Source organism: Arvicanthis niloticus, chromosome 2 (genome assembly GCF_011762505.2).
Source record: "Arvicanthis niloticus isolate mArvNil1 chromosome 2, mArvNil1.pat.X, whole genome shotgun sequence".
In the NCBI taxonomy this organism is placed as follows: domain Eukaryota; kingdom Metazoa; phylum Chordata; class Mammalia; order Rodentia; family Muridae; genus Arvicanthis; species Arvicanthis niloticus.
Window position 1 is genome coordinate 57,317,872 of NC_047659.1, and position 16,956 is coordinate 57,334,827.

The following is a 16,956-nucleotide window of genomic DNA, read 5'->3' on the forward strand; positions in this document are numbered from 1 at the left end:
AAATACATTTTAATCAACTATAAATAAAATATTTCTCAATTTTGGCTTTTTATTTTCAAATTAAATAATTATTTTAAGTGTCTACTCATAAATTATGACATGAGGGGCTGGAAATTTTTAATATATGTTCTTATTTTAGTAGCTATGTCTTTGCTAAAAGGAAGGATAATCTAACAACTGAGAATGTGGGTAGCTCTCCTGTTAGAATCACAGTCAAATACTGGAAGTAACAAAGCATCAAGGTTAAAGAAGAGGGAATAAAAATGTCCTCTCTAAATGTTACAAAAAGAAGATATCTTGGAGAAGGGAGGAGATGTCAGAGGCAGCCCTGCTTATACACTGAAGGCCTAAAATCAGCCATAAGCCTAAAATCAGCAATAGGCCTGGCATACATGCCTGCTAACACGAAGTCTTGGGTCTCTGTGGAAAAAACACTGAAACAGATGGCTATAAGCTCTTTGTAAACAGGCAGCTTTTGTGGAAATTTACCAGGCTGAGTAGTCATAGATCTTGTAAATAGTCAAGCCTTGGCTGATAGTGCCAACTTAGATAAGGAAAAATGAATCATAGGCAGAGTCATAGTGACCTGTCCCTTGAATCTTCACCCAGCTGATACCCTGTTCTGAAAGATATCTGTACTCCCCTTGAACACCTATGTTCCTGTGTTATTCCTTTCCCCACATCCTGCATTTTTGTGTTTATAAGCCCAGTATTAAAAAGTAAAGATTATGATTTGATAATTAAAAAAAAAAAAAGGCAGGTAGGTAGGAAAAAAAGAAAGAAAGAAAGAAAGAAAGAAAGAAAGAAAGAAAGGAAGGAAGGAAGAAAAAATAGGTCCACATAATCATTGGAATTTTGCCGTCAATTCAGTTAATGGGGATTAAATAGAATTCTATTAAAGAACCAAGAAAGTGAATAAAAAATTTACATTGACTCAAGAACATCAACATAGGATGATCATTTTCATGTGAGAATTTCATGTGAGAATTTCATGTGAGAATTTTTATTCATTGGGATTTCCTAGAGAAACAAAACCTACCTTGTACATGTTATAGGGTGTGAGTGTGTGTGTGCGTGTGTATCTGTGTGTGTGAGTGTGTGTGTAAGCAGTAGGAAGAGGTGATAGATGATAATGGATAATAGACAAACACAAAGACAGACAGATAGATTATGAGATCTTTTGGGCTTAATTCATAAATTAGCATATAATTTAGAGCTTCGTTTCTTAAATAAAATAAACAATGGGGTCTATTTTTGCCATGTCCTTTATGTGGCTTCCAGGGCTTAACCTGACTGCCAATTTCGAAATACAAATACAGACAAAGACACAGAAAAGAAAATCTGGGAATGGTCTAGATTTGACTCTCTGATGGAGAAACCACAGTACCTCAGAAGTTCAGAATGTTTATTATATGTATTTGAACAGAGAAGCAGAGTTATTATATACAATTGAATAAGAAGAAGGTCATTATATATGAATAAACAAGAAGGCAAGATCTATGGTGAAGAGCTGAATCAATCTTGGTAAGATCACTCTATGTATGAAAGGAATCTTTAGGCTGTCCACAGCCGGGGGGAGAGCTATGACAGGCTGTTGACTTTTCAGCCACCCTGTGTAGAACTTGTCTCTTGGACCTGTAAACTGAGGACCTGAAGGAATGGGCAGACTATATTTTAATTCTTTCAACAATCGTACTTCAGTTTCAGAGTACATGTATATATGAAAATTATAAAAACAATGCAGTGATCCAAGAAAAATTGAGTTCAAAAATATGCAAATAAAGGTCATTAAACTCATACTAACTATTAATAAAGCAGCTTTTTACCAAACTTTCTCAGGATAGACTAAACAGAATAGCCTGACACATATTATACCTTATATCTGGAAAAGCACAAAAGCAAGGTAGAAGGATATACCCAGATTCAGGGTTTACTGACCAGATGGGGTTCTATAACTATATTCTGACATCCGACAAGAATAAACATGCCTTATAAATATTTGTCACAGAATGCATGAAATCACATCCAAGAACAATCCAGGGAACAAGCGGAACCTAAGGTAAAAGGCCCTGTGCCTTTTTTCCTGGAACCTTTCTCATTTTCTCAAGGCATTGTTCACCACGGGTTATTCTATTGACTATGTTGCAACAATGGACAGGTTTAAAAACAATACTATATACCAAACTTATAAAGCCTTTGATTAACAATTTTTTTAAAAAAATGTGTAAGTGCAAAAAGGAAAAGGGGGCATGGGATAGGGGTTTTCTATGGGGGGAGGGGGAGGAGGAAAGGGGATGGCATCCAAAGTGTAAATAAAATATCCAATAAAAAAACAAAACAAAAAAACAATAAAATAAAATGGTAAGTTACAGGTTCAAAAACAAAACAAAACAAAACAAAAAACAAAACAAAAAAAAACCTAAACATTGGCCAGAAAGAAGATTTTGCCATTTCTTATCTGAAAATGGACTTGACTCCTGTAGGATGGAGGACAGAAGACCTTGCAACTTCTTTATGAGTTTGCACTTGAGATAATGATGCCATGTCAAACATACACTTTCACTCAGGAGTTCTTATATTCAGGTTCTCTTCTGTTCCCACACATTGTTTGACATTTGATCCACTGGAAAGATTCACAGCCATCAGTATCCTTATGGAATGTCTCAGAATGCAGCAGTGATCTGCTTAGAAATAAATGGTTATTGTATCACGTGCCCTATGTTCACATTTTCTCTTCAGAAAATTGTCCCTCTTTTTTCATTGTCCTCATGAACAAACGGCCCAGGAACATCAATGCTACCAACAAATTTTGTACAAATGAAACCTGTAATCAAATGAACGAGGTCTGTATTCTGTCCTGACTATATTCTGACTGTTTCTTACCCCCTAACAACCCCTGCTCTAATGTTTCCATGGTAATAAACACTCTCATGGTGAAAATATCATAGGTTTATTCCTAATTAGTCATACCTTATACAATAATCTTGATTGGCAATGAAATCTTTGACATATTTCTCACTGATCAAAGTCATGAAGCAGATTCATAGATGAGATTTAAATCAATGAAGAGTCATTCCTGTTGACTCTGAAGATGCTGACAAAAGGCAATTTGTATAAAGTTTATAGAAGGCTCCAGTTGCTTAAAATGGCTTTCTTTTTCTATAAAAAAAATCTAGCCCTTTTTTTTTAATACTATAGATTTTGGATGGACATGAATTATATCAGTTAATCTGAGGAACTCTAAAAGAGATTTTTTCTCAGCCATATTTCCAGATAAAAGAAATTTGACTACTAAAGTGGCAAGCCTACTAAAAACTAGTAACTGTGAACTATTTTTAAGTGTTGAGTTTATACCAAAATCAAAGTTTTAATATAACAGTAAATTCCCTAATCGCTGTATTTGAAATAGTTCCTCTTCTATCCATATCCCTGCAACCCTTTCTTTCACCCACATCAAATATCCTCTCAAAATCTACTATACAATATTAGTAATATTTTTATATGCTTTATCTATGATGTACATGAGTTTAAAGTATGCATTAAATGGTTAAAGAAGTTTTGTTTGCAGTTTTGAGAAAATGTTGAAGTAAAACAGTATGAGAAAACTTTAAATCTTAACATAATTTAAAATTTTCTCTTCTTGTTTGTAACTCAGCCCTTCTGTCAGTGGAAGAATCATTTTTCTATCTTTTTAATGGAATTTAAGCTTACTAGTTCAAACCCCTTTCATGACATGTATTTTATTAATTATAGATGCATACATGTTTATATATATTTATTAAAACTATTTATTATGTATATAAAATTAACGATTTAGGAAACTTTATTTAAAGAACTAAAAATCTCTTTCTTACTTACTTGATGTTTAGAACCTAATATTTCACTTCTAAGAACTAGTAATGACCAAGACTATTGATTCCTAAAATTGAGCAAAACATTGTCATTGACTTATTATATTCTGATTTTATATCCAAAACAAGATAATGAATCTTGTAATTTATAGTTACCTCAAATCTTCTGTGACTAAGTTTTATAGTCGACATTAATGACATGGGTCAACTGAAGTCTATATATAATACTTCAAGAACTCATTCTGAAGAAGCATATTGCTAATGAGAAAACTCAAAATGATTATGCTAATTAAATAAATAAAAGAATATAACACAAAAATAAAGGGTAGAAAGGGTTACATAAATGTGTACATCTACCGACAATATGCACTAACAAAATTATAAGAAGTCACTTGAACATGAATATGTGTGTATCTGCAAAGTAGGTGAAGTTACATGATGCTATATGGATTAAATTACAAGTTAAGTCTGTGACCAACAAGAGTTTAACTTTAGTTAAATTGATTAGTCAATACTTGTATGATATATGTATAGAAATTTCCTGATTTGAATACTATAAGCAATTAACCTACAAATTTAATAAATATTCATTGAGTATCTCTTTTGTATACAAGTCATTTTTCTAAGTTTATAGTATGGGTCAGTGAACATGCATACAGCATATATTGAAATTTTATTCAATACCATTATAAAATATATACATTTCAAGATTTGTTCTAGAATTCTACTCTCAAAATACAATTCATCACAATTTTAGCACATCATAAACTACTGACAAAATACTATTTCAATCATTTTTAAATCTAGACATCATTTCCATAAGAAACCAGAGTTAAAATAACCGAGGATGGACCCCTTTGATATTTCTTCAGTCACATCATACTTGTGACTACTTACTGCTTTTCTTCTTGTGTGTTAGCATTTTTTTTTCTGGCTTTCACCCTTGAAAAGAATCTCCTTCACTACAGATTAAAACAACAATGTTCAACACAATAATTTCCCAAACAAAATTAACACTTTAACTAAAAACCTTGATTTGAGAAAAGTTCCTGGCCTTTGACATACAGATTGTTTTTAAATCACTTCAGTGGTAATCATTTGCCTCCAGTTTTATGGCATCACATTCTAGTGCAGAACACACTCAAGTAAAAGAGGTTTTATTTTATAATCAAAATCCATAAATGTATTGAATTTGTTTGAAGCTTGGGGGGTTAAAAAAAAGTGTGTAATGCATCTTCTAAACTAAGGAAAGATACTTAGAATAAAATAATCAATAAGAAGAGAAGAAAGATTGCAATTTCAATATACCTAAGGCACAGATGCAATTTTCACAGTAATAAAATTTCATGGTTGGGCATTTTTCTAAAAAGTAAAGTGGAAGAATATATTTAAGTTAGAAACAGGTTTTGATTGACGCTATGTATTTCTTTGATGAAGTCAACGTATTGAAAAGCCCCTGCAACAATATATCTTTAAAGTTGCTCTCAACAGAGATACTATTAATTATTTCCATATTTTTTTAATAGAGGCTCAAAGAACTGAAGCAGAGAGAATTTGCTCGAAATGTAGCATCTAAATCCAGGAAGGATGAAAGAAAACAGGAAAAGGCACTCCAACGTCTTCACAAGCTGGCCGAGCTAAGAAAGGAAACTGTGTGGTGAGTGTATAATGAAATGTTAACTTTTCTTAAAATACACTCAGAAAATAGCTGCGGGAGTTAGAAATAAAGGGCATAAACCTATTTATTTCAGTACAGAGAAAAAGGCATATATGTTTTCATGGCCTTCTGTAGAAGTAAAGAGTAATTTGAATTTCATGCAAATACCTGTTTAATGCACATTTCACAAAAACTCCAAAATTACTGTGTAATCTCAGCTTATAAAAGTATATTTTGCATCGGTTGAAGCCTATATCTAAGCCATCTTAATTGAAAGCTGTTCCATTTTTTTTTTTTTTTTTTTTTATGAAATTCAAACCATTTGACTGAAGATGCAAGCAAAGCTCTATCTCCTGACTCTTGGGGGGAAAAAGCGTTTTTGAGAAAAATCTTATTTTATTTTTTTAATGATAATTTGGAGAACATTTCTTTGAAATTACTTTTAAATTTGAAAAACGAGGTCAGGAAGATACTGCCACTTCTGAAGCAGTTCAAAATTAGTTTCCCTGTGAATAAGCTATAGCTGGACTGTTAGAAGTTCACAGCTCTTAAACTTTGACCCGTGTCTCATGCTGAGCAGCTGTTAGATGTGAACAGAGTTATAATTCAGACCTCACAAGCCCAGCCAGGGCACAGCTATTAAAAGAAATCTCTTTGGAAAGTGCCCTTATTTCTCTCAACAAATGAAGTCTCCCTTGTTACTGTCTATAACAAAGATTTTGTGCTAAATTGATTTTATGTTGAATATTGTCATGGAGTATTTTGAATTACAAAATTTTTTTAAGAAATCCAAATTTAAATTTTAAAAATGATATGAAATTTTTTTTTAAATCCCATGTGGAACTGTTTAAAGAAAGAGTTGCTCAGCTATAGTAATGAGATCTGTTTACTGTTGTGGAATTAGATGCAGAGTTGAGGTAAATCAAAGTTATATAGCATCTTGGGAACTAATTACTACACAATAAAATGTTGTATAAGTAAAATGTTCATGTAGCTTCTGATATACTAAGAAAGGTGCATTTATAATATATAAATAATCTCTAATACTTCATTAAAACTTTTATAGACAATATCTCTCATGGATACAACATCCCATTAATTTTGTACATAAAAGATGGTAATGTTATTTAGAAGCAAGACAGGCAAGACAAATATATGCTGTTTTAGGGATTTTAGAAATCAGCTATGGCCATTTGAAATTTCTTTAAAACAAACCTTTACAATGGGATGAAATTGCTCTTAAAATAATCCTTAATATTAAGATAAAGTTTAAAGATTTCCCATAATATACATAGGCTAAACTCTTTTATAAATAAGAACTCGGCATGTATGATATATTGCCAAAACTTAGTTGGAATCTAATTCATATTTTAGGTCAATAGTGTTCTATTATATAGGACTACATTTTATAACATAACTTACAACTTTAGAGTGACTCTAAAATACTAGCTTTTTTAGGTAACTTAGTTGACAGACAACTCTTGGGGAAAAAGATTTGATGAAATTTGGCTGAGACAAATCATTGAAAGCATTTCGAGCCTTTCTAATATCTTGATTAGGGTGATATTTTTTTTTTTTTTTATTTTGTCATTTGGTATCTGTTTTATGATATCAATGGTAAAAATTACTGCAAATTTAAAATAATTTCACTGTAGAATATTGTATATAATTCTCCATGAAGAGGCCATTGGATACAAAACGTTGACTGGGAAGCAGTGATTGTGAACATAAGGAGCTCGTGTATATTGTTGTTTACAACTCTAGACAGCATTCCTAGACAATAAGTCTAGGTTACCTCAACAATAACAACCAAAAAAACCCCACAAAAAGTGTTGCTAAAACACTTAGGAATAGTAGCTTCACCCTATAAAATAACTTTATAACACACATTTAAATTTTAGTCATAGACTCATGATAGATGTTGGATTTTGAAACACATGGCTCCATCAATAGTCAGGTACCAATGAAGAAGGACAAATTGTCATTTTTCTTGCTGAACTAGTTGCTACTGAGAGACTTGGGAACCAGGATAATCATTGCCTTCTGCTCTGTACCCACTACTATCTCCAACAGGAGCCAATGAACACTTCCAATCCAACGACTGCACAAACTATCCTGGATAAACTAAGAAGGGCACCAAAAGATCCAAAAAGCCAGGAACCCAGGAAAAGGACTTTTAGAGATTGTGAGGTGCAGGAGCTTGATGTGGACAGGAAGGATGTTTAAAAAGAAGTGATAAATAAAGTGATGAGAGTATATTATCTACATGTATAAAAGTAACAGTCAATAAAATTAATTAATAAAAATTTGAAAACTTTCAAAAAACATTTAATTATATATCTGAGAAATGAGTCATTGAATAGATTTTATTAAACTTGCTTTCTAACTTACAATTGTCCACCCTTTGTAGTGCTCCTGGAAGTGGCCCCATGTTCAAGTCAACGACTGTTACCGTGAGAGAAAATCTCAATGAAGTTTCCCAAAGAGAGAGTGTGGATCCAGTTAACAACCAGCAAGATTTGCCTCATAGTGAAGAGAAGGGGAGAGATGTTGCTACAGCTCCAGCAGAAACAGAAACTGCAAGTAACTGGGGAGCAAGTAATTGCCAGATTGGGGATCGAACCCAGGCTCTCCACAGACACAGAATTGGCTTCTCCTTTGCATTTCCAAAGAAAGCCTCAATGAAGCTGGAATCCTCCTCTGCTGCAGCCTTCTCAGAATACAGTGATGAATCCTCTGTGGAGAAAGAACACTGCAGGAAAACTAGATTTGTCCCCAGCACTTGTCATCTTCAACTATCATCACCAACATGTGAGATTCTGAGTTCTGAGGAGAAAGCTAACTCTCCTCCACCAGAGGTCATGTGTACTGACAAAGCAACTGCTCAAACTGAAGAGATGAAGATAACCACTAATGAAAACAACACACTGCTAACTACTTCATTTTGCCAGCTTCAACTCCCTGCATGCTCTGATGCAGATACTTGCCAAAATTTAGCACCATCTGAAGACCAAATATCAGTAGAAGCTATTATTGTAAATGAAGATGGCCCTGTGAGTAATAGCAATCCAGACATCACAGAAAAGAATCCCACTGTGCCTGATGACTGCACATCAGCACAGACAACCACAGAGGAAAGCATGATTAATGATGTAACCAAAATGGAAACTAGAAATAAAATTGGTCATGAGCCACCTTCAAGTAATGCAGAAGAAGGCGTCAGGTTGACAAAAAGACCAGATGTATGTAAAAGACAATGTGATCCATTTGTCCCTGTACTTAACAAACTTGGATCAACAGTGCTTCAGTGGCCATCAGAAATGCTCGCTTACACTACTACAGAGCCATCAATATCTTATAGCTGTAATCCACTCTGTTTTGATTTCAAGTCCACTAAACTAAACAGCAATCAAGATAAAAATAAACTAACTCTAAATGACCTTTGCTCTCAACAGAAGGAGGACTGCTGCAAAGGCGCACAGGCTGATTGCAGTGACGTACCAATTGGGAGAGAACCAAATGATGAAATTGGCAGTAGTAAAATGATTACCCTCAAGTTACTACGCTTTCCGCCGTCCACATTTTGTCTAATGGTTGTGATTTAGAACAGAATGAGAATGTGGGTCAGAGGTACAAAAATATTTCCTGTAAGAACAGAAAAGCAAACAAATACAGTTTTACTAGATGTCAAACTAAACGAGACACTCTAAATGAGAAATATAACAAAATCAGGTTGAAGGAAACCCGTGAGCACTGGTTTCATAAAAGTAGAAGAAAGAAAAAGAGAAGAAAGTTATGTCGGTATCATCATGGGGAGTCAACCAAAGAACCTGAAGGGTCTGGCAAAACAGAAATGGACAGACAGTGCACTGATGAGGGCAGGAAGAATCTGCTGGAACCAGTTCTGGAAAGGCAGCCAAAGAGTCCAGAACTAATGTCAGACTTACATCAGCTGCCAGATGAAAGACCCAAGACAGCATCTACACATTTAGATGAAAATGAGACAACAACAAACACAACATTGAACACTGAATGCAACAATGATGCTCTTGGTTCTCAAAACCATAGAGGAAACAATGCAACAGTTGTAAATGAACAAGCAAATCCACCAATGATACGTTCTGTGAAACAAAACTTAACATATGTCAGAACTTACTGTTGTTGGAAAGCCAAAACATCGAGAAGTCAAGAGGATGATGGGTGTTTTGCTGCTCAAAGACATGTGAAAGGCCCGACTCAGAATCAGCCTGTTAAAAGAGGTTACAGTTCTCTCACAAATGATGCAGAAAGAATTTATCGGAAACGCAGACAACATTCATGTTCTTACTCCTCAGATGAAAGTTTAAATCAGCAAAGTCATTTAGGAGAAGAATACTTGAGGCCACCAAGTGCTTCATTCACTTCCTGTCAGCCTAAGAAGAAACGAAGGAGAAAAAGAAGCAGACTCCACATTGGAGATAGAACTTCGAAAATAAAAGACAATTCAAATTATACCATGAAATGTAGTTCTTCTTTGAGTCACCCAGATGGGTTAGCAAAGGAAGGCATAAAAGAGGACATAAGACCACAAGAAAATATAATTATCAAGAAGAACTCTGAAAACACAGAGCAAACAGAAGTCAAAGAAAAGTTTCAGCCTTATAATCCACTTCCTTCGGAAACCAGTGTCAAAGATGAGAAGAATTCAGTAACAGAGACTACTCCATGTGACTCATCACAGGCTTCCAATGATCTTGCTACACCTGAGAATGTTACAAGGGACCCACCAAATGGCACGACTGACAATACCTTGCTTGAACACAATCAAAGAAGTCAGACTACAAACAATAACGAAAAGCAAATTCCTTTCAAGGTGCCTAATACTGAAAGGAACTTTAGACACTCACAGGCTAAATCGTACATTTGCCGTTATGAGCTGGCCGAGACCATTCCACAGAGAAAGACAAACGAGGCATCAACAGAATGGCTGTGTTATAATTCAGGAATCCTTAACACCCAGCCACCATTACAGTTCAAGGAAGCACATGTCAGCGGCCATACCTTTGTAACAACAGAGCAAATCCTGGCTCCATTAGCTTTACCAGAGCAAGCTTTATTGATTCCACTAGAAAACCCTGACAAGTTAAAACACCTACCATGTGAGGTCTACCAGCATATTATTCAGCCAAACATGCTGACCAACAAGGTCAAATTTACCTTTCCTCCGGCTCCCCTGCCTCCTCCCAACACTCCTGTGCAGCCTTTGCCTTTGCCGCGGCCCTTTTGTTCTACCTCTGTAACCACTATCCATCACACTGTTTTACAGCATCATGCTGCAGCCGCGGCTGCAGCAGCTGCAGCCGCAGCTGCAGGAACCTTCAAAGTGCTTCAGCCACACCAACAGTTCCTTCCCCAAGTTCCTGCTCTCGCCAGAACATCTATACCTCAGATCTCCGTAGGAACTGTAGGACCTAGACTTTGTCCTGGTGGTCAGCCAGCTTTGGTTGCTTCTCCTCAGATGCCAATCATCCCTACATCCGTTCTTCACCCCAGCCACTTGGCTTTTCCACCCTTACCCCATGCACTTTTTCCTTCATTGCTTTCACCACATCCAACTGTCATTCCCCTCCAGCCCCTCTTCTAGTCACCACCATAAAGAAAAAAAGAACATATTATGAGTAGGTGTTTATCTACGTGCATAATTGGCTATTTGACAGAATAAACTGGCCAAAGCTGGCCTTATTTCAAACCATTTACTGTAAGTGTAATGATGCTAATAAATTATTAAAGTTTCTGATATATAATATTATTAAAGCACTGAATAGTTTGAGAATCAATACAATATATGCTGTATATTAAAATGATGTCTTAAGAGTATGTATAATGTACATAAAATATATTTATAGTACTGTAATTTATGTTGTAAAGTATGCTCCTTGTTTTTTCTAATCTTTGTGTATTTGCACCTATTTAATGTTTAGACAAAGCTGATGACCCTATTTGTTTTGTACCATGTTCCTTGAAACTGTAAATTCAGTGAAATATATCTCTTGCAATAAATTTTTGTTAATTATTTAAGTAAATCAAACTTTGGTGTTTAGGTGGTCTTCACTGATTGAGTAGTATTGGAAATTGTGTTCTCTTTATGATTCTCTTCTGCCCAGTGGTATCGAACAATCACCAAGAACCAAGTGTCATCAGAGTTATGCCACATTTAAATGTTGTCATCTATCACAGCAAATATAATATGCAGTGTAATTGTTGGTGTCTCCATTTCATACAACACTGCTTATATTGAGTCTTACTGCATTTCTTGGCCATGAATTTAGACAGTAACCAAGGAAATTTATATTTAAGCAACTTTACAATTTGAAAATGCAATAGTCTAAAAATCATTCAGAATATATATTATCACCCATAAGAGTGCTAAAGCAGAACTGTCAACTAATATAAGTTTGCTCATAAAGTTTTTGAATATTAATATTCTTAAATTTAGTTTATTCATATTAAGTCCTATAGGAAATATATATGAAAATATTGACATAAATTAAATAATAATTTCAATTTTAGTAATTCACTATTAAATGACATTTTGAGATCAATTGCAGAAACATTGTCTGTGTCTTGATATACTCTTCAGAATATAGACATGGGGAAAGTGAAGAGCAATAGCTGTTCCTTCAGTGATTCTTTCTAGTGGTCACATATGTAATGTCCTTCCCAATCAGGTAGCAATGACTGTAGATAGTTTCCTGACCTCTTTTCAAGTTTTAAGCAGCCTTTTAGATTCTAATTTATTTGAAATTAGCTCAGTATTACATTTTACCCCACTGTTAATGAATAGCAAATATTTATTGGAAAACCTTGGAGGAGCACAATTTCCCAAGCAGTTTCTTAGTTGTCTCTGCTCCAATGAATGTCAGCTGATAAGAAGTCTTTATATGTATGAGTCAGAGTGGGTCATCTTATCAGATGCAAATCTTAGAATTCTTGTCATAGCAGACAACACAATAGACTTCAACTTTCATGCAGTCCTGTTCTGAGAAAATTTTATTCATATAAAACGGATGAACCTAAAAGACAGAACATATGGCATCTGCCATGCCATATAAATCAATATTGAGCTTTATTTTAAGTAAGAGCCAATGGGAAAAGTTAGGAAAATTATTTTCACTATTATTTACTATATTAATAATTTACTTTAATGTTTTGCTAAAAATGCTTGTAATGAACTAAATGTGCCTATTGATGATTGCCAAATAAATAGACAGAAATAGGATGCATGTAACTTTATTCAAAATGCTTTAACATATTAAGTTCCCAAAGTGGAAACTTAATTTTGAACAGATGACTTTTTTCTCCAAGCAAAATATTTTTGAAGAAAAAGTAGGTGAAGACATCTAATGGGAAATGTTGACCCAAATTGTTTTCCATACTTCAGGACAATTTTTTGCTTATGCTGCCCCAAATACAAACTGTTGGACATTACAATGTACATTTTACTTTCCACCACCCTATGCCTATCTTCAAGATTGTCTAATTTTACATCTTGTTTATATCTTGCAATTCATAATTCCAAGAGCTTCTTTCTGCAGCTCATGTTATACGCAATTGTATGTCTTCTTGTCTCTCACCAGGTTATTTCCATTTCTGTTTTCATTCTGAATGATGTGGCTCTCTTACTGTTTAAGTTCTTGTTAAATCATGTGCCTAGCTAGATTTACTTAACCTTTAAGTTAGACTGACTATGTAGGCTTTTTGCTATTGAATGGCAGGAGTTTTTAGAATGTATGTGGAGGAAACTTCTTATGTAAAAAGAGTGGTAGTTGAACTTGACAGATAAATTGTTAGGTTGTCATGGATACAGATAGTTGAACAAGAGACTTGAGCTTTAGTTAAGTACTATCAAAGTCATCTTGATTATAACTTCATCTCTGTATTTAACACTGTCCTAAGATATTATTTATATTATCTTTTCATCCAATACATGTTAAAGATATGAACTATAAGGAGACACTTGGCTCATCTCTCCTGATAACACCCTACAATCAAGTGTCTCAGGTCAACTGGTTCAAGAGCAGCAATGAGTGGAAAATCATTAAACAGTTAAGAAAGAGTCATCAAGCAGTGGGGCAATCAGACTGCTAAAGCTTAAATTTTCAGGAATAGAGAATGGCTGATTTCAATGAGAGTAGTATAGGATGCTTCCTAGTGGTTTTTCTAAAATACCCTAAACACCCTAAAGCAGAAATCTTATATTTTTTTTCAGACTTGCATTATTGTAAATGCTATCTGTGATCTGTTAGTTATATTTATTACTATGACATATGTGCCAATCATGATGAATAACTTCAAATTTAGAGTGAAGTATGAGTGTGAAATGCCATCATACTCAGCTAACAAAAGGTTTTACAGGGCTAGGGAGATGATGTCATAATTAAAGCCCATGACACAAGAGTGAGAACTGAGTTTTGATCCTGAGGATCCAGGTAAAAAATGTAGCATGAAGGCTTGTATTTCTGTAACCCTACTACTGTTGATAGGTAGAGGCTTGCAGATTACTGGACCTTGGCCAGAAAGCCTATGCAAAACCTGAATTTCACATTCCATGAGACATTCCAAATATCTCTAATGAATGAGAATGACAGAGGAGGACCCTGTCAAACTATTCCTGCCTTTGCATATGCATACACTATACATGTACCCTCAAGCACATGGAAATACCACATGAATATATAGTATATACATTCATAACACACAGAAAGAAAGAAGGAAAGAAAGAAAGAAAGAAAGAAAGAAAGAAAGAAAGAAACAAACAAACAAACAAAAAACAAACCCACGGAGTTATAGGAAAAGTAAGAAAGAATCATCTATGATTTCATATTTCATGGATACTAAACAAGTACTTTCTACAAATTTTTTATTGGTGGTGGTCTACTTAAAAAGAGTTACACATGAGACATCTCTACTTGAGTCACAAAATTTTGAGCTCAAAACTCAAACCAATCATCTTTTCTTACGAATACCACTGAAACCTGCTTTTTGGTCGTATACTTATAAATTCTGTGAGTAACAAAATACTAAAACATGTTATTAAAGTAAAAACCATAATGCATAGTTTTTTTTGCCATATCAAAATATTGAGCAACTTACTGGGTTCAATTTCTTTAGTATTTTTTGAAATAGTATCCATTTTATTGAAGTGTAGCCTTGGTAATTAGTTAAGTCAATACTGTTTTACAGTCAAGTCTCCAATCAGGCTCCACCTTGGATAAGTCATCTTCAGGTGTAGCTAGCTCCCACATTATTATTATTATTATTATTATTATTATTACTTTAAAAACTCAATCTCAACATTACAGGCTTCATTTTAAATTTATTTTAGGCTCTATTACTTTCAATATAATCATTAGAATCCTTTATATGTCATGTAAAAAAAATTCTTCTGTAAAGTCCATGTCGGCATCCATCTAATACAGTATTCTTTAAGGTCCATTATCCTAGTTTACACAGCTTGTATGACTATCATCAGTCAGGCTTCAGTGTTCTTTTCTTTTGTCTCTAATGTACCATCACATACCTAAGCAGACCTATACTCAATGAGAATGTCATTTATGTTGAGAAATTCCCCTTCAGCTAATCTCTTCCTCACATAAAAAACTTCCTGCATTCTATTTTCATATAACATGCAGTGCAACATTATTTTTATAAATATTTTCCTCTGTTGCATATCTTTCCTCTTTTATCCAATCATTTAGAACACAATCCCTCTATAACAGTGCAGTATATGACACATAGTGAACACACCATATAATGAATGATGAGGAATGAAACCTGTATGACAAAAGAATCTCTAATCCCATACAGAATGTAGTATAGAATTCAAGGCTGCTATACATTTTTACTCCAGGCATCTCCTTAACTGTAGTTATAATATAATTTTTAAAATACATTGTTATTTAAAGCTAACACATGTTCTAGTGAAATTATCTATCAGATAAAAGTAATATCACAAAGGTGAAAAAAATTGTGCATCTAAAGCCATCTCATATTATTCAGTTAAAGAGATCAACGTTGTACTCACCTGAGCCTTTCACTTGTTGCCTCTTGCTCTCCTTCTTCCTTCTTTTATGTATCTTTTTTTCCTTTCTAAGATTTGTTTAGCTAAACCACAATAACTTGTTCATAGAAAGGAAGTTCCCTCCATGAAGCTTTCAAGTCAATTCATTACATTTGCTCACAAATATAACTACATGAAGGCTTATGGTATGGTAACATTGAGAGTAGAGCCCCAAGATCCTGCCTTGAAGACAGAAATAGCCACATACACATTTGGCTGCAAAATACTAGAATCTATCTCACCAACTTCAAGTCTTGTGGACTGTGTATATCTCTCTACAGTGAGGACTGAATACATTCATACAATGACACATCATTTCTTATGCTATACACGATCTTTCAACTACTTCAAACATGAGCTTTGAAATATTAATCAAGTTTCATTGCTGCTGGCAAAACCTAAGTGTTCACCTAAGCCTTTTCTTATCATTTTATCTTTTAATCTCTTACTTTTAAATAATCTGATAGTTTTATTAATTGTATCTTAACATGGTTATGGTGTGAATAAACACAGATCTTCACAAACTTATCTAGTCCTTTTCTTTTTAAAATTGTCATTTTACCTGAATCATGTTAACTTTTTATATAAATTGCTTCCCAACTCAATTCATTGTTGTTTTCTAAATTTTAGTTGTCTTCATAGTCTTCAGAATTCTAGTCTATATATTTAAAATTAAAAATTATTCACTATATCTATATAGAGATATATATCAAAACATTTTCTTTTATCTTCTACATCGAATTACCCATATTTATGTTTTACTTGACATATTCTTTTATAGTGATTGAATTTTATTCTCAATCTTATATCTAAATTAAAATTAGGAAAGATAATTTTCTAGAGAGTATTCATGCATTACGTATTGAGGTTTCCTGATAAACCTCAAATTAAGAGGCTTCTAGAAATGTAACTTTTGTCCTCTTCAATAATTATTATTATTAAGTTGTAACTATCCATATGTGAATTTGCATTATGCTAAAATCCAAAATATAGTAAATTAGGAGAAAAATCCCTATACTCATACAAGTCATTTTCTTGTACTTTGGTGACTTAACATAATAAGTTAGCTTCTATTGTAAAAAAACCTTCTGATTAAATAATTCCGAATACACCCTATTTATTTCACCTTTCCAAGAGAAGAGGACAGTGGTTTTGTGTGCATGCGTGTGTGTATGTGTCTGTGTGTGTGTGTGTGTGTGTGTGTGTGTGTGTGTTCTGCAGATTAATGTTTTTTTTTTAGGTTCTTCCCTGACCCATTTGGTTATTTTAATAGCTACCACTCTATCTAGGTCTAAACTTACTGTATATCTTAAATCTTTTGTTTGTTCTTGTGAAATTCTACTTACATA

The 16,956-nt window shown here is 33.9% G+C and overlaps 1 protein-coding gene across 1 annotated transcript in view; it reads left to right on the forward strand.

Annotated features, from left to right (window-relative positions):
* Positions 1 to 16,113, forward strand: part of Znf804a (zinc finger protein 804A) — a 206,202-nt gene extending 190,089 nt beyond the window's left edge. Inside the window, 3 exon segments of the mRNA XM_034496828.2 lie at positions 5,378 to 5,508; positions 7,919 to 9,045; positions 9,048 to 16,113. Of these exon segments, the coding sequence (XP_034352719.1) occupies positions 5,378 to 5,508; positions 7,919 to 9,045; positions 9,048 to 11,131 (3,342 nt within the window). The 3' untranslated portion in view covers positions 11,132 to 16,113.
* Positions 16,114 to 16,956: the final 843 nt, after the last annotated feature.